The sequence below is a fragment of the Diadema setosum genome, chromosome 19 (assembly GCF_964275005.1).
Source record: "Diadema setosum chromosome 19, eeDiaSeto1, whole genome shotgun sequence".
NCBI lineage: Eukaryota > Metazoa > Echinodermata > Echinoidea > Diadematoida > Diadematidae > Diadema > Diadema setosum.
In genome coordinates this window covers 19,451,196-19,469,807 of record NC_092703.1, presented here as the reverse complement: position 1 = coordinate 19,469,807, position 18,612 = coordinate 19,451,196, and the positions used below count along the sequence as shown (strand labels likewise).

The 18,612-nt window shown below is 37.5% G+C and overlaps 1 protein-coding gene across 1 annotated transcript in view; it reads left to right on the top strand.

The window, feature by feature from the left end:
- Nucleotides 1-10,902, top strand: part of LOC140242655 (transmembrane protein 135-like) — a 60,871-nt gene extending 49,969 nt beyond the window's left edge. Inside the window, exons 7-15 of the mRNA XM_072322412.1 lie at nucleotides 423-464; nucleotides 1,065-1,223; nucleotides 2,274-2,340; nucleotides 4,519-4,686; nucleotides 5,745-5,808; nucleotides 6,877-6,953; nucleotides 7,915-8,013; nucleotides 9,368-9,435; nucleotides 10,255-10,902. Coding sequence (XP_072178513.1) covers nucleotides 423-464; nucleotides 1,065-1,223; nucleotides 2,274-2,340; nucleotides 4,519-4,686; nucleotides 5,745-5,808; nucleotides 6,877-6,953; nucleotides 7,915-8,013; nucleotides 9,368-9,435; nucleotides 10,255-10,381 — 871 coding nt within the window. The 3' untranslated portion in view covers nucleotides 10,382-10,902. The remainder of the gene's footprint in view (nucleotides 1-422; nucleotides 465-1,064; nucleotides 1,224-2,273; nucleotides 2,341-4,518; nucleotides 4,687-5,744; nucleotides 5,809-6,876; nucleotides 6,954-7,914; nucleotides 8,014-9,367; nucleotides 9,436-10,254) is intronic.
- Nucleotides 10,903-18,612: the final 7,710 nt, after the last annotated feature.

Genomic DNA, 18,612 nt, shown 5'->3' with positions numbered 1-18,612 from the left:
TATTCAGGCCACCCAAAGGGTGTTAAAGTGTTAAGTGTTTAGTTCCTGTGTCAATGTAGTTATAGTTATTATTCATATGTTTTATCATATGAGCCAGGGTATCACATCCATCCATGTGTTTGACTGACTGTCTTTTCCTCTACACTGATCCCACCCCTTCCCCATGTGAGCACCTTTTCTGTGCTCTGGTTCACTGATCCAATGCATGAGTTCCTTTGCTTGATTTGATATCTGCAAGGCCATCTCCTCATGTTCACTCTATCTCTTTCCTTCTCTCCTTTACCCAATACTCTCAGTTATCAACATTCCTGTGTCTTTAATTTTATTCATTTTTTGACTACTGTGATATCATCAAATACAATTGATGCAAAGTTTGTTCTGATTGTCAAAATGTGACTGTAATATTCTTTTCCTCTCTACAGGATGGGTAACTGTCTGTCAAAGGATGCTCAGTCAGCATTGAGGTGAGTGTGGTTTATTGGAAACAGAAAAGAAGCATTTGTCTGTTTTGGTATAAAGAAAGTTGGTATGTGATATCATTATGAAAAAAAAAAATGTTTTATTGAGTGATGCTCAAAAACTCATAGTTACCATACAAGTGAATGAAGTATTCCTATAAAAAGGGTACATTGATGACTTTGACTTTTGGGTGTGAGCATTATTTACTGACTGTGCAAGGTATGTTCAGATTGATGGGCCCCATTGAGCCAGACATTTTTCATAAGAAAGAGAGTAGTGCATCGACTTTCTGAAATGTTTTTGTATACATTTATTCCATCAAGCTACTGTAAAAGTGGATATTTTCGCGCAACAAATTTTTCGCGCTCGATCGGCAGGGTAAGAAGAGTTTTGCATGTTCTTAATTCCGCGGAATCAAGACATCAACTACTGGAACATATGGCGAGCAAAAATATTCGCGTGCTTTTATTTTCGCGCTAGTTTTGGGTTGCACGAAATGTGCGAAAATTTCAACACCGCTAAAATTTCCACTTTTACAGTAATATAGGTAGTGTCTTTCCTCCCCCTCCCCAATTCTCTTACACAACCCTCCCACCCCTTTGTAGATTGCTGGTGGGTGGTTGTGAGCTACCAGCTTCCCAGCAGGAGTCAAGCCAAGACAGGGAACAGCCCTCTTCACAATCAACATCCTCACAGGAGGCTCCAAACTTCACCCAGTTTCTTCCCAAGCAGCTTCAACTCCTCATCACAAACTTCATCAAGAGGTACGTACTGACCCTACTTACCAAGACTGCTCTCTCAGAATCGGTATATCACTCACTGATGAGGATGCTGTTACTATGGTTACTGCAGTGGTGAGTGAGATGTCCACAAAGTTGAAACTGACAGAGATCATGGAGAAGGTGGACATGTATGACTGCAGTGATGATGGTGATAATGATGATGATGGTTGTGACAGTGTTGTTGAAGTAAGGAAGATGTCACAGAGGATGAGGGACAATGGTAGTGAAGAGAGAGATAATCATGGTGGTGGAGATGATGATGATTACCTGGTAATGGTGGTCATAGTAATTGATGGTGATTAAAATGTTAAAGGAGATGATGTTAAGCATAGGGGATGATGATGAAGTGATAAGTAATGACTGTGATGACTGTGATGTGAGGATCAATGACCAAAATTTGATCAGCAGTGCTGAATAGTTTCTCAGTGATGATAAAGTTACTTACTTCTCCACTGTTTGTCATAAAGTATGCTCTATTGAATCAATATTAAAGTGTTTATGGTTTCACAGCCATGCCATTCCTTATATAAACCTTCCCACATGCGGTACTGAAGGATATTCACCTTTTCTATTCAGACAGAAGTGCACCACCATAGAATGCAAAGGTCTCCCCTTCCAGTCCGAACTCAAATCTTGACCAGACTTGGCAGGGGGCTGTAACATTAGTTGACATTAATTTGTGCCAAGCATTCTTAAAAGACATGTGGTTTCCCCACCACATGCCACAAGATGTGTTGGAACACAATAACTTTCTGTGCAGTGTTTAAAGGCTTGTTAATCCATACCATCAGGTGTTTCCCTAAAACATTTAATACATGTTCACATTGTGGAGTTATTTTGCCAAGTAGAGCAGATTTCTGTGACTAGGCATACATTAAATCACACCAGACTTTTCTTGGTTGAAAATGGGGAAGCAATGAAAGTCAGAAGTACACACTGATGAAAGCTTCAACTTACAATCTAACTTGTGCAAGGTTTCATATAATGTTGAATGGTATTGACAGTGTAGTATTTTATATTCTGTGTGTCCAGGTTACAGGATAGAAGCAAACATTCCTTGTGTCTTCATCAGTTCAGCTGTGCCTACTACTCCACTGAGGTAAGTGACCCATTCACCACTAACTACAAGGTCCTGACTCCAGTACTTTTGTATTATGGTCAAACTTTCATTAATTTTCATAGGCACATGATCTTTACCCTTCTGTAGTAGAATATCCCAGCAACTTGTTTTCTTTCACCATCATTAAGTTAATACTGTGGACATGAGGATGATTAAAAAGACCAGAAAAAATGTTTTGCTGCCTCAAACACAGAGAGAAAAAACAGTCATTAGAGGATTCCTACTTTTGTTTATTTATGTGACAGAGTACACATGTGATAAGGTTTGAATGATGACTGAAAGAAATTTGCTGGTTGACCTGTTAAAAAAACAAGCTGTGTCTGTGAAAATGAAAACAATCGTATTTTGACATGCCCCTAAATTTCATAGATTGATATGAGGAAAGGCATGCACAAAAGGATAATTGCAGAATAAAGAATATCCTGTGGTCCAATTAGAATCTTTCCATGTGCAGTAGACTGAAAGTCATACGAGCTGTCTCGTTACTGTCGTCATGGATGTGTCATCACCGTCTCTGTGTGTGATTACGTAACAGATATGTCGCCAAGCAGGTTGATTCACATCCAACAGGTAGTTGATATATTAACTGCAGTTAGTGTGATGACTACAGTGTTCCAGACAATAGCAGTGATACTGACAGCCAGCAATTGGCTAGTCCATGTACAGCTAGTCTCCTCTCAAAGCTTTTCGTCATGTTGCATATCTTTTCAAATAAGCAGATTTTTGTGTGTTTTTTTTTTGGAACACCTTTTTTTGATAATGATACAGAAATAACCAGTGTCTGTTCAGCAATATTATAATACTTCATTTGAAATGTTTTATACTTCATTTCAAATGTTTAAGATAGTAAAGCCAGTACATCCTGATTTAAAGGCCTAAAATGCTGGTTCGATTGCAGTCCTTTTTGGGACTTTCAGACATTTCCGTGATCACATGACAAAAAAAAAAAAAAATGCCCAAAGAACACAATCCATATGAGCAAGTTCTTTTTTGAGTGGAGAATGATATTGAGGAGTTCAGTTGGGACTTTTTTTGCATCTAGTTTTCAGATGCTTATAAACATAAAATTTCCGAATAGAGCACTGTGCAGCAAAAGTAATCCACTGTTCATGCATCGCAACAGTACTGGCTTTAACAAAAGCATTGGTGCAAGACTACAAAAGTTTGTGTAGGTTGCAGAGGAAGACTCGTCCCCCAGTTCACTAAGAATCGGGGCACTGCAGTGCTGTTGGAAGACTGCCACATCTCCTTCTCTTGAAGTTGCCCAGTAGTCTGGGTTTTAGAGGGTGCTTTTCACGATGCCATGACCCAATGTGATTAGCCAGTGCTATGACATTTACATGTATGAAGGCATATCAAAGAATTTCCAGCAAACCCACTGCACCCACCCTAGGAGTCTCTGACCACATGTGCAATGCATGTTGCATGCAGTAATATACTCATGGGCGATGACAGTGCTTCCACATCAGAGTTTGTCTTGTATTTTAATACTTTTGCTTTGAATTGTGTTTACATGTATCTCCAGTACAAGGCAGGCTTTGCTTTGCTGTTTGGCTACTGTTCAGATGTGTGTTACCTGCCTGATTCATTCAACTGTGAAATACAGTAACAGAATTTAAAAAAAAAAAATTGTAATAAATTTCTGGCCATGTTAGAAACTCGTGATAATGTTACTTGATGGAATAGATAGAAATAAACTAGGAAATAATTCCTCCATGTAGAGAGGGTTTAAAGTCAATCCTAGTGTCCAGTGGTTTATTAGATCAATTATAAAACTTCATCATAATGTGAATGAAAGGCCTTGCACTTATGGCAGAATATAATGATTTCATGAGAAAGCATGGACTTTCCTGTAGACTGTGTTCTGCAGTAAGATTGCTCCAGTTCTACAGATGAGTACAGATACTGCTATGTGTGCATTTATATGAGGAAGGAATATAGTGTACCATGACATGGCATAAGTGTGAACAAAGATTTGTTTTCCTTAGTATGACACTTCTACAGACATGCATGGAGCTCTAGCCACCTACATGCATCAAAAAGGCAATACTGGTCTGTAAGGCAGGAACCACAGTTTTAGACAATGACTGTTACTTAATCACTCAATGCCATCCCAAGAGGTTGCTAAGATTTCTCCCATTTGTCTTTGCTGTGCAGGCATTTGCCAGGAGATTCTTCCTGGGCTACACCATCCAAGGTTTCATCAACGTCCTCAAAGCCCTGCCATCCCTCGTCCGCAAACCCTCCACTCTCATCAAGGCTCTCTACCACAAGGACAACTTCTCACTCGGTCTCTTTCTTGGCTTCTACTCAGGGCTATTCAGGGTCAGTCACACACGCACATCACCTTGAACTCTGATCTTCCATATTTGCCCATGTTTATCTCACAGTGATATTGTAATGTAGTGTTAGCAAACCACATGATGAAAATAAAAGAAGAAGCAAAGGGTTACATATGGAAAAGGTCATATGAAAAGAATAATATGTCATATTATGAGTACATATTAGGTTCAAAGTATGAGAAAATGTCTGAAACCAAATTCTATGTTTCTTTAAAAAAAAATCAAATATCTTTGCTATTCCTTGTCTTTTTTATTTTTCTCATACCGTTGATTGATATTCTTTTGCCATTTATTTTTTTTTTTACATGATCAAAGAGATTAAAGATTGATCAGAATTTATGTAATACTAATTAAACACTTGAACAAAATGAATTTAGTTGTTCTCAAAGATGTATTCATCACCAAATTTACCCTTCACTTGAACTACACTGTAAACATGCTCAGTATCTGCTCTTTTTGGCAAAACCTACCTGTATTAATGTTCTTTTTGATAGCATGGGTCTGATGGGAGAATAAATACTAGGGCTTGACAGAATCGTAAATCCAAAATAAAAGCGACAGTGATGCAGAAGTGATATGATAAAGAGGTAAACATTGCATAGAATGTGCTATCAGTAAACTGGTCTTCTAAACTGGACTAACTTCGTGTCTGATTCTCAAGCAAAACTACTGATTACTTTCATGAACATTGATGAGAGGATGATGGTCAGTGTTGATGTCAACTTACCATAGGAATGATAAAGTTTCCTTTCATATTCTTTATCATGAAGATGACAATGTTCATGGTAAAAATAATGTGGATCATCAAACTTCACCATTATCATAATATAGATCAGTTGTATTGTAGGTTCACAACATGTCAATTCAATAGAACCAACCAATATGAAAAACTATTCTAAAACATATCAACAGTTATCACTAATTTTCATAGAAGCTTGTTTTCACACATGAAAAGTACATCACACTGCTTGTATTGCTTTTGGTTTTAATGTTTGTATTTCAATACTTTGATACCTGTTGTTTTGTTGTTGTTGCCTGCAGAGCTTGAATTGTTTACTAAGATGGCTGCGGAATAAGGACAACCCCCTCCATGGATTCCTAGCAGGTAGGGGATGCCATCTTTCTGTGCTTATTTGTGCAAATGAGAGGTTCAAGAGAAATTATCAAAATGTCTTCCAAATGACTGTATTCTGAAGCTCTGTCTTTTCTTTCTATCTTGCAGCATTTTGAATGAACAATGAAGATGTATTCTGAACAGAAAAAGAGAAATCAAGCTGTGAAATTCATCAATTGGATTCAGTGAAGAGGCTAGGTGGCTTAGTAGAAATTATTATGCTACACATGCAAGGTCTCTGGGTCAAATCCCAGGGTGGTCTCTCAGCCAATTAAAAATAAAGGATAGATAAATATAAGAAAAGTGTCAGGGAACATATCTTACAGACAAAAGAGAGCATGCCATGCAGGATTGTAGATGGAAGGCCAGTTTATGGGAAAGTAAAACAAGTGCAACATCCAGCTTCACTTTCAGATTATGACAATACCATAGTAACCTGATGAAGTAGCACATGATGCTTGTAAATCTTATTCAGTAATGCCTGTGACAGCTCTATGTATTTGTGGATAAACCTATCCTTTATTATGTATTATGATGGAATTTATGTATTCAATTTCTGTAAAATATTTATATGTTTCTGTTGGAAATTGTAAAATGAATGAATGAATGAATGAATGAGTGAATGAATGAATGAATGAATGAATGAATGGATGGATGGATGGATGGATGGATGGATGGATGGATGAATGAACCTGGAGACATAATTATGTTGCAGTGTGCAAGGAAAATACTGTACGAGCTGAAATTTTCGCGTACAGATATTTTCGTGAATTGGTACTTCGAGGACATTTTCGCATGTTGTTGATTTCGTGGTTGCGAGGGTCTAACTAAACTTACTTATTTCATCGTTGTTATTTTCGCGTGTTGTTATTTTCGGATTCAAAGGCAATTCGCGAAATTCGCGAAAATTTCAGCTCGTACAGTAATATGTAATCCTTTATTGATTCTTTATCATCTCAATTCTCAAAATCTTCTGATTAAAGGGCCAGAAAGAAAAAAATTAAATATGCACTGTTCTGTAAACATTTTATTCTTTCAAAACATACCATATCTTCACAGGATTTGTTGCTGGACTGTCAGCCATCTTCTACAGAAGTAAAACCATATCATTGTATGTCTTATCAAAAGTTGCCGAGGTAAGTATTTACCCACTTTATCTCTTCTGGTAGCACAGAATATATTGTGGGTAATGCATCCAAAATATGTGTAGATGTCCCATTGTAGATCAGATGCTTGTACCGGTAGATGTCTACATCTCACGATTTTTCAGTGTTTTAAGTCACTTAGGGCTTAGAAACATTTTGTAATAGGCACTACACAAATGTTTCTTATTATTATCATATTGTTGTTAAAGGGTGTGTACAGTTCTGGTTGAGGTGAGGATTTAGCTTTGAACGTTTTGCGAGATATGCAGAAACCAGTCTATGAGATGTCAAAGAGCATGCAATTCTAAGGGGTATCAAAGTTTATTAGATGATAATTGGTTTTGAAATGGCTGAGATATCCAAAAACAAGGTGAAACAAAGAGATCCTAATAAAAGGCGTGGCCTGTCGCCTTTTATAATTATCACGTTTTTTAATATCTCAGCCATTTGAAAACCAATTTTCATCAAATAAACATTGAATCCTTCTTAGAATTACATGCTCTTTCATATTTCATTACATGTTTTTCATTATCTCACTTAGGAATGTTCAAAACATGAATCCCCATCTCAACCAGTACTCTACATTCCCATTAATGCTATTCCTGAAGTGGAGAGAATGGTGAAGAGTTTATTCTATTTGTGTGTCAACCCACACATTACACATTTTCTGTGTTGTCAGGTTTTTACAACCACATCTGTCAGCCATCTGGCTGATGTTGGTAGTTATTCATAGGTGCTAGATATCCTTGTCATAATCCTGTTAGTTCTCTGGTAAGGAGCTATCATATTTAGACAAATACATGCAATCTTACTTTGTCATACTAGATGTTTACAGCAATGCTCAACCCCTTTATGCATATGTTGGTGCTGGTACATGATAACAGGGTGACAAGCATGAATTCATGCAATGTCTGCTGTGTCTGTAGATATGTGACTTTTGCTTATCTTCCAGAATGTGTTTTTCAAGATGCAAGACCTGAAGTACCTTCCATACATCCCACATGGTGATATCCTTCTGTATGCAATCGGTACATCCATCGTGTTACAGGCAGTAAGTTACTCTCATCCAGTTAATTTCTGTTAATAGTGCAGCATTCCAGATGTTGATCTCTTCAGTATATTTGCCATTCTTAGCAAACCTTCTCACAAAGTGTGTGTTAAAGTAGCAGTGGTTATCAGATTACTATGTAGCTAGGGGTCCAAGAATGAGTTGAGACGGAAGTAACAATGTACTTTGGTGATGAAGCAGTTTTCCTAGAGGTTTGTCTCTGCCAAATTTGTTGTAAATGACTAAGTGTGTAAATCTTTATGTACTCTAGTATACAGTAATGTGTAAATCACCAGCAATTAAACATTATGACAAAACCTTATTGCAGACAGTGTAGTATAGTAAAAGGCAGTCAAGTAATTACTTTCTTGTATGCCTTCCTCTGTATTTTACTGCATTGTGTCAGGTTGTCATCTTGTATCTGTTAAAAGACACATTTCTGGTCATGAAACAAGCTCAATGTATGTTCTATATTCTCAGGATGTCATCCAAACATTGACCTTAACCCTATTCTAACTGGGCTATTTGAGACCAAGTTTTTACTGGGGGGGGGGGGGGGGTCAATTTGACCCCCCCTTCAGATCTCGGCCGTCGATCGCCGCGAAATTTTGCCTGAAGATAGAGCTGGATGTCAACTACAAGATTACATGGTCATACAATAGAAAAATATTGCCTTTCTATTTTTAATAAATTAATTATGCAAATTTGTGCATGAAATCATATTTTCACCTATAACTCCATTAAAAAGACTGGAGGATTGCTAAATCTTTGTGTCAGAATTCCTCAAGACACATCAAACAATTTTTGTGTAAAAAAATAGCACAATCAAAATCAATTTCTTTTGTTTTCTATTGTTTTGTTAATTTCTTATGTATTTTATTGTTTTTTCGACCTTTTGTTTTCTATTGTTTTTTTGCCAAAATTTGTTGCAAGGACTTTTTCAGGCTTATCTACACTAGAATTGATTAATTTCAATTGTTAAAAGTTGAAATAATCCTATTTATATCAATTTAACCAAAAAACACAACTTGCATTGGATTTGCACACGATATCATGAATTTGAGCTGTTTTTGGGTTGACATGCATATGCAAAACATTACGTAACTTCAGAACGGTGTACCCGAACGTCGCAAATTTGGTCTCAAAATATGCAGGAGACTTCAATGAAAAAAGTCGTGAAACGACGTGGCAAAATCTTTGCGAGTCGCGAAATCGTGGCGCAAAACGTCGAGGGGGGGGTCAATTTGACCCCCCCCCCCCCAGTTAGAATAGGGTTAAGTATCAGGCACTGTCCATGTTTTATGTGAATACTGTATCTCATGTGTCACCTCATGCTTTTGCTGCCCTCTTACATCAGGCCGTGTTTGAGCCCCACAATATCCGGCCAGCGTACTGGAGGTTCCTGCTGGGTCTCACAGGAAACAAGTGAGTTTTCCATTGATGGTCATCATTCATTCAGATCCCACATCCATATTTATGGTCCAGGCAAGAGCAGCCCCATATCTAGAGTCACTAGACTATAGAGACACTAGAGTCAGTCTAGTGCATCACCAGTAAGGTAGCTTGGGAGCATCTTACAGCATCCTAGGGTAGCATCAGATCTAACCATCCTCTTCCACATTGACTCTTGATGTCATTTAATGCAGTAAAAAACAAAACAAAACAAAACAAAACAAAACAAACGTTTTTGAATGAAACATCTTATGTCAACCCTTCAATTTAGTATTTTTAGGTTATTTGATTATCCATTTTTTTATGCAAAATATGTTTGTCAGTGCTTACTTTCATATCTTTTTTGCTTTGTTTGATTTTGTTTTGTTTTGTTGTGTTTTTGAGGGGGGTGGTGGCTTGGCTGGTTGGCTGGCTGGCTGGCTGGCTGGCTGGCTGGCTGGCTAGCTGGCTGTACATCACTGCCTGATATGCAGAGGCTTAGTTGTCAATCCTGTTGAAGTTACACAGTCACTCTCATAGGCAGTCCGTCATTTTGCAGGACACAGAATGAAGTCACCTGCTACCTTGTGTAATAGACTTGGAGGATAAAGCTAGAAAAAGACCTTGTCCACTCTTCACCGTGTGAGCATAACATAATTTCCAGTTTTGTTCCTTGACATTGTCAAATTATCAAACACTTGGTCTCCTTGAAAGATCTGCTTAATGAAGAGAAAAGAAAACCAAGAGTCAGTGATGATGTCACAACTTACTCTGTCTACCCTTTTGTCCTCTTGGATTTTATCCTCATTTCAGATTTGCCTTGATGAACAGAAAGCTGCTGGACATCCATGGCACGCAGGCCTCTAAGCTGTACCCAGACTACTGGCCACATTACGACACACGCTTCACTCCAAATCTCATCGCCGCTGGGCTTGTTTAGACACACCCAGTTAGTAGGCTGTACAGTGTACAGTCTACCGAGGACCCGATATTACTGAAGACTTTACTTGTACTGTCACACATTGTACATCCTTCACAGATTCACATGTACCATCAGTCACAGGGACTCACAGATGTATTTTGAATGTGTTTCTTTTTTGTAACAGATTATACTTTCTTGTTTTATTTTTTTTTCTGTAAATGAATCAACAGAAAGCTCAAAGTTGTATTCAGTTCATGTTAATATCGTACCTCCTACCACCACGATACAACATCACTTTAATTGGTGTACAAGCAACTGAAATCGTAATGAAAAAATTGGGTTGTAGTAAAGTTAAAACGTAATTTCAAAGGAAAGCTTGCCATACGAGTCAATTAGACACTTTGTACTTCAAGCTGTGTGATCACTTTCCACCACGCAAAGTATTGTAAGTTTGTTTTATATGAGGGACCATGATACAATTACGCATAATCGAACCAATTCGGAAGCAAGACATTCGCGAGTCTGAAGTCTATTACTGTATGATTGAGTGTCAAGTAAGTGACTAAATACATGTCAGAGTGAAGACAGGCTATGTCTATTTCTTGAAACACTTGTATACAGTTAGTGTTCCACTTGATTTTGAGCACAGGAAGTAATATTTTTAGATCCATTATACTCCTGTAAATTTTCTTCTTTTTTCTGCCACACTTTACACATTATTAAGTTGAGTTTGGTCTTCTATCATGAGCCTGAGGTGTCTGGTTTTAATGTAATGAGAAAGGCCACAGGAAGAATTTTAAGTCTGAACATGAATAACCCATTGAGTTTCACATACTAATCAGACATGGGTCAGAGCATGGACAGTCATTTTAAACCTCAAATGCCTGATCGATAAATGTGTGTTATGATTGTGCAAACTGAATTTCATGTCCTCAGAACAAAAATGATCACGAATCGCACATTCCACAGAATTATTGTGAAAGTGAGTTAACATGCTAGTTTTTGGAGAAATTAAATTATGTACAAAACACTTTCCACACAATATAAATCAAGGTATCAAATCCAATGAAATTTGTCATGTGCGAAACACTAATTGCAGGCAAGTTTTCACTCTGAATGAAGAGTATTATGTAGACTATTCTGAGTGATTTCCAATTCTGGTGCAGTCCCAGTCCTATTTTATCACCCAGAAACATATATGGTAGGTGTTCAACCCACCGACCGGGTCCATAATGACCGACCGCGTATTATAATGGCATTGCGCGTACAGAAAGAAAATGTACGCATGGGACTACGCGCAACGGTGTTCGATTCTTCACTGGGCTACGCTACCGAGTAAAATGTGGCGAAAACAACAAAGTATTCCCTCTAAATTACCGAAATTTAGCAAAATCGAATAAGGTTTATCGTGTAACTACATATAACTAGGCCTACCTTTGCTGACTCGTTGTTAGATGTAGAGTAAATAATATCCTTCCGTAATAAATTTGATGATTTTGACCGCAAAATTGTCACCGCCGCTTGTACAATCGTGCACACACGTTACACATACACATGACATAAACATTTTGTCGCCCGCTACGACCGTACGAGTTGATGCAGAAACGAGAAATGAATGTGAAAAAACAAACCGACTCATCTAATTTATTTCAATTACGATGAAAAGTTTCCTAATGAAAATCAAGTCAAATTCATCAAACAGTCCTTCAAAAGTAATATCGAAGGATTCAAAATATATTCAAATATTATTGGGGAAAAAATGACGGCTAGAAAAAAACAGCGGCCTGTCAAAAAAACGCATTTAAGTGCTCTTAATACGTATTGTCAGGGTGGTCGGTCGAAATGAGCAGGGCAACTGAGTGCAGAAAAAATGACACCCCACGCGTTCGAAGCCGCCATCTAAGAGCGCGTACCTCAGATCGCATTTTCAGTGCGCGCTTGTGAATCCGGAGTATTTTCTCCACACGTGAGTAAAATTTCAGGCAAATTGTGAGATTTTTCACGTTTCTATTGATAGCAAAACGTTAGGTGTCCGGTATTATGAACACCCAACCATACTGCACAAGATGTTCATGCAGCTACAATCCATATTGAAATCTCCGAGTGTACATGTTTAAGAAAATAAACCTACATTGTACATCAAGATGCCATGTGGAAAAACGATATCCAGTCAGATGACTGCAGCGTTTTAAAGTGATTTCTGATGTAAAAACCAACATGAAAACACTTTTTTACAGTCGTGGACATAGGTTTTTTTTTTCCTCAGGTTAACAACTTAGCATGTAATGTGATGATACAAGTGTTAAACATATGGTGCTCCACTATGGAAATTGTAAAAGTGGATATTCAGGTGCGAGTTTCTTCAATTTGTCTCCCTCTACAAATTTACAACATGAACCTTCACCCCTCTGAATAATATCTTTCTTTCAAAGTGGATATTTTCACGTAAGATTCCGCGCTCGACCGAGTTGGACAAATTTTGCGTGTTTTAAATCTGCGGAATCAAGATATTACATAGTGGTACATATACATGTAGCAAGCAAAAATATTCACGTGCTTTAATTTTCGCGCTAGCTTCTGGTCGCGCGAAATGCGCAAAAATTTCCACATCGCAAAAATTTCTACCTTTATAGTAGGTTCCCAAAAGTCTGAATTTTTTCATACCATTGCCCATATAAAGCTCCCATTCTGCTCACTTGTTCCTCTCACATTACAAGCACCTGAATTTGAATAGGAAAACTGTTTGATAGCTATGAATACATGTAGTTGAAAGTGTGGTCCTTTTTGGGACAGTGTTCTTTGTGGGTATTTGTGACTATCAGACTGTAGGTATAGGTGAAATTTTCTTATTCCTTGTGAAAAGAAACAGTGCTCAGCACTATACTACAGTGGACTCCCATTATAATGAACTTTTCGGAACCGGCAATTTTCTTTCGTTATATCAAAACTTCCTTATAACTGAACAAATAAACAATGAAAAACATGGAACAGATAATGTTGCAGCCTGAATTTTTGCTTCATTGTAACCGGAATTTTGTTATAACGGGAGTGCACTGTATATGATCACATTTTTTGACTGCATTGCAGACCTTTTGAAGCAAACCCAGTGACGCTTTTACTACCATAAGTGTGGTATGTACTTGCAAACGACAGATAAGGGGGGGGGGGGGAAGGAGTGTGTGGAGGAAGTAAATAATGGCTCTCATTAAGTTGACATGAATATGACAGTTCTCAATGTGTGTTAGTGTATATATCTGTAAATTTTATAAATGTACCTTGTTTGCAATACCAACTGAAATCAGTATGAAATGAGATGTGATGATGATGAATTATATGTAACTATAATGAGAAGTATGGAACAGTGACAGGTTGACCAGAGCACAACTCTTTACAGGGAGAATGTATGTAGTGGCAGATTGTCTTTGTCTCATATGCCGTTATGTTGATTTTATTGGGTCATGCCAAAAGCTCAAATTTACCTCATTTTTTGTGTCGGTCATAGATGGTGTTTAGCATGATCCATCTATTTCTGTCAGGTTTGACTTTATGTTTATGTATTAAACACTGAGGCTAACAAAAAGACAGCTTGTTCACAAATGTATGTTGGTAATACCTCTGCTGCACATGTTATTGCCAAGTACATTGTATATGTGATACATATTTGGTATAGCATATAGGGAGTGATAAGGACTTTACAGTCATTTAAGTGTAGTTATTCTACTGCCAGTACTTCACTGTATTATTATGACAGTTTGCCCTATTTCACATTTCCTCTGTAACTCCCTTATATTTCACATGGAGAAAGCATATAATTTAGGAGATATATTTGTCATAACTCCTCTACAAACAGTGCTCATAATTAGGCATTCAGGAAAGGATATCTGTAGGATCACTCGTGTCAATTCAAGAAATTAAGGCATTCTGACAGCATAAACGTATGCAGTATTAAACCTAAAGTGAATGCAATGTTTTATTATGTATGTAATGTTGTGGTTACCAACAGAACAGACAGCCCCTTTCCTATACCAGAATCCCTACAATGTTTTGCAAACAAGGAATACTGCCTGAGGCTTCAGAACAGAGATGGAGGACATGGTGTGTGTTCTGCTGCACATGACAGAACCGGATAAAGTTTGCAAACCTTCCCTTACATAGAAAATGAAAGAAATATATGGCATATAGTCATTTTAATGGGGTCTCTCTTACTGGCTCTGTAATCCTGAAAGCAATTTAGGACACTATTGTAGTCTGCCATTATGAAGATAAATACTTGTAGACTTTTCAAATATTACATGCAAAACACAGTACCAAATACAATGTATAATAGGTTTAATGCACAGTAGTATGTCATTTCAATCACTGTTCTGTTCTGTTTACTTTCATGTCTTTCTATTTGGTCGCTACTATTTGAAGCTGTGGCAATCTGGAGGGAAGAGGTAACTGTAGAACCAGCTCAGGCCACATCTCATTTGTATAAGTGAAATACATTTAGAAAGAACTTTAATATCAGAGACTCCATACCTCTAGCATCTCTTTAACTGGCAACTTGGCCGCCTAAACCCCCTTGCAAACTGGAGACTCTGATCATGGAGACACTAGGCCCTACCTCCTCGCTCTGACTGTGCAAGTGTGCACACACTATCACATTGTATGTGCATGTAGTGCACAAGATGAGTGCAAAGTGCGACATCCCATGTACTGTGCCAAGAGTCCAAAATTCATGGATTATATTGCGCTGCTCGCTGATGCTATCTTAGCCTTATTTTTTAATGTACTGGAGAAAGGTAAATTGTATTAAAATGGGAGAAAATACATCTTAAACAGGAGTCACACAGCCAGAGTGGTAGCAAAATTGGTCTCAAAGCTGGAGATCTGTCCCCAAAAGCATGAGAGTTGGAGTCTCGGTAACATAATAAATCTACATTGTAGTTGAAAACTAAAAGCAAACATTAAGTTTTGTACCGAGTTAATCTTTATAGTGGTTCTCACTTTTCAATGTCATAAAGTGCTATCAAGTATAGTGTGATTTTTTTTTCTTTTTTTTTTCTTTTTTTTTTTTTTTTTTGGGGGGGGGGGGTTAATGGGGAAAGGAGATTTGATTGACATACTCATTATGCTTTGAAATCTTCTAGAAGGTAGCAGAGACTACCAGTAATATATGCACTAAATATTTTGTATGAAACTTATGTTCTTTGACTGCAAATAATGATGTGTGAGATATAATGTACAGTGCAAGTGTGCATCAAGTATGTAAGATGCAATAAAGAATATTTCATTAATTATGCACCTGCCTAAGTGTATTTTCTTTCCTAAACTTTGATCTACAAATTACTTCATCGATCATTCTTCCCATTAGCTAATTACGAGTACATGTATTACATGTACATGTATTTCAGTAAAAAAAAAAAAAAAAAAACCCTACATGTGATGACCTTGGGGGTTTTCCCAGTCATCCTACAATGCTGACTTTTACAGTGCACCCATTCAGTATTTCAAATTGATTACAGTAGTTTGCACAGGTAGGTCAAGCCTCTAAAGTTCTTTCTTTGTTGTTTTTTTGAGGGGGGGGGGGGACATGAAATAACAATATTCAGTACATAGTTCAATTACTCAGAATGATTCCAGAAATAGAATATATCATCCCTCAAACTTACACTACGAAGGTTGTACATAGAACTACTCACTGCTAAGAATGCGTGTGGGGAAAATTCCTTATGTATACTCATTATAAGCATTTTTTATTTTTCCTCATTTGATGACAAAAAATATAACAAATGTGTGTTGACAACACTTTAGGTCAATAAAACACATGGAGACTGACATTACACACATTGTACAACACAAAATTATACTAGGTGTTTCAAAAAACATTTCCCACTATTCATCCAATAAAACTGTTATTGATACGAGTAATAGCTGAATAGTATACAATTTTGTTGGAGGTGATTTGAATGTGAAAGCATAAATCAGTTTCATTAAATCTAAGATTGATTTTGAAGTAAGGTTTCAGATTTTGGTCAAATTCTAACCCTCTGTACAAAAATTAAACTTTGCACAGGAACCAATGATGTGTATGTGAGTGTGTGCTGACAATGGCCGTGAACAATGGACATGCCGAACCACCTGTTGACTAGGCATCGGTCTCGTCAGTCTCAGCACTCCCAGGCACATGAATGCTTAATCAATAATTCATGTGGATTGCCCTGGGCACTGCTAGTCTGAATTCATGCACGGTAAAGGGTAAAATGCATGCACATGGAAAAAGTAAGCACATGTTTACATGTGCTTGCAAACACCACATTTCATTCCAGCTGGCAATTATTTTCAAATTTTGCTTCACATATCACCAAATTTGGGATATAAATAAGCATAAATGATCGAAAGTTCTTCATTTTAATACAACTGTCTACTAATAGTCTGACAAATTTGTCACTTTTTCGATAAAAAGAGATCATTTTTGGTAAAGAGTTCAGCAGCATTTTTCATTGGGCGATTTGTTTCACAGTAGATTTATTTCAGGCTCCATATACACAAGTGTATACTCTAATTGATTTTCTTTGCTTTCTGTCACCATGTTTACGACAGAGCAGCAGGTATTCATTGTAATTTCGTTTTTCAGAAGTAGGGAGAGCACTGTCGCGAATCGAACGACAGTATCGGCAGCAGCAGCATTATCATCACTGTCATTATTTCTCATCAACATCATTGTTATAATTATCATTATTATCGTTATCATCATAATCATCACCATCATTATCACTATCATTGTCATTATCATCATCACCAAGGACAACATCAATATTCCTATCCCTTGAATGACTTGAATCACTTCGTGATACTTTGATTGCTTCAAAACCCATTAGAATGACATCTAAGTGAAGTGACTTTACACAGATACTGCCAGAGGCTGAATAAAGACTAATTGTGATAGTAGAATTTCTCATGAATAAACAATGAAGCATTCAAACCCTGGCCATTGTTCAGGACCATTGTCAGGGTGTTAACCACACACTCCCATACACACCCATTGACCCCTGTGCAAAGTGAAAGTTTTGTACAGAGGGTTGAAAATAGAGCAAAATCGGGAACCTAACTGTGAAATTAATCATGAATTTCATGAAACTGATTTATGCTTTCATATTTAAACCACCTCCAACAAAACTGTACACAATTCAGCTATTACTCATATCAATGACAGTTTTATCAGATGAATAGTTTTTGAACTATTAATGATCAAAAGTGGGAAATGCTTTTTGAAACAGTGTACATGTATAAAGAGTACATAGTATGCTCATGGAAAATTACATTCTGAAGACAAATGCATCACATACTAGTTTGTGTGAGTGCAATGAAGCCAAAGCAGCTGATCAATGAAGAGTTGAGTCTTATGAAAGAAATGGTATTGCACCATGTAATGTTTGTTACACCCCTTGCTTGAACTGGCTGTTGTAGTTGTTTTGGTTTTAATGGTGTGTATCACTCAAGATTGAGTATTTACGCCACCACAATGGGCACCACAATGTAGTACTGTAGTCTTACTACCAGGACACTGATATAATTTGCTTCATACTCATTACGGTAATCTTCTGCATGATATGATTTGACATTTCTCAAAAGATGTACAGTCAGCCTTGCCTAAGTCGAATCCATTTGGACTGAAGAAATAGCTTTGACTTAGAGAAATTTTGACTTATGAGAGATTAAATTCAAAAAAATTTAAAGAGAAGAAGACTTGAAAAGATCTTTGACTTTAAAGGTTCATGGTCCCGGTGTTTTAGTCAAATGCGTACGCGGACGCACGGCGCAAGTTTCCTGTAGAGACCTATGCTATCGACTCCTCTTTGGCGCTTATGCTGTGGCCCACTTCCCCGAGTCCGAAGAAGTCCGATCCACTGTAGTCAGTGGTCCGATCACAGTTCAGCTCATGATTCCGCTGAGGGGGATGACACTTGACAGCTTTAGCAAACTTCTTTTGTGATGTCATAATAAGAAGCACATATGCACGCACCCTGGCATTACTACAACCAGACTGCATGACGCGCAGAGAAGACAACGAAGGCAACGTTACTTAGCAACACCTACGCACTTTACTCTTGATGACAGCTCAACTTCGGCAATCTTCGTATCAATGCTAACAGTGATCGGCAGTATCATCAACAGTGCCCTCTACACTACCGGGACTATGCACCTTTAATAGGGAATTATTCGACTTGTGTGAGGGCGACTTTAAGCAAGGTTGACTGTACCAA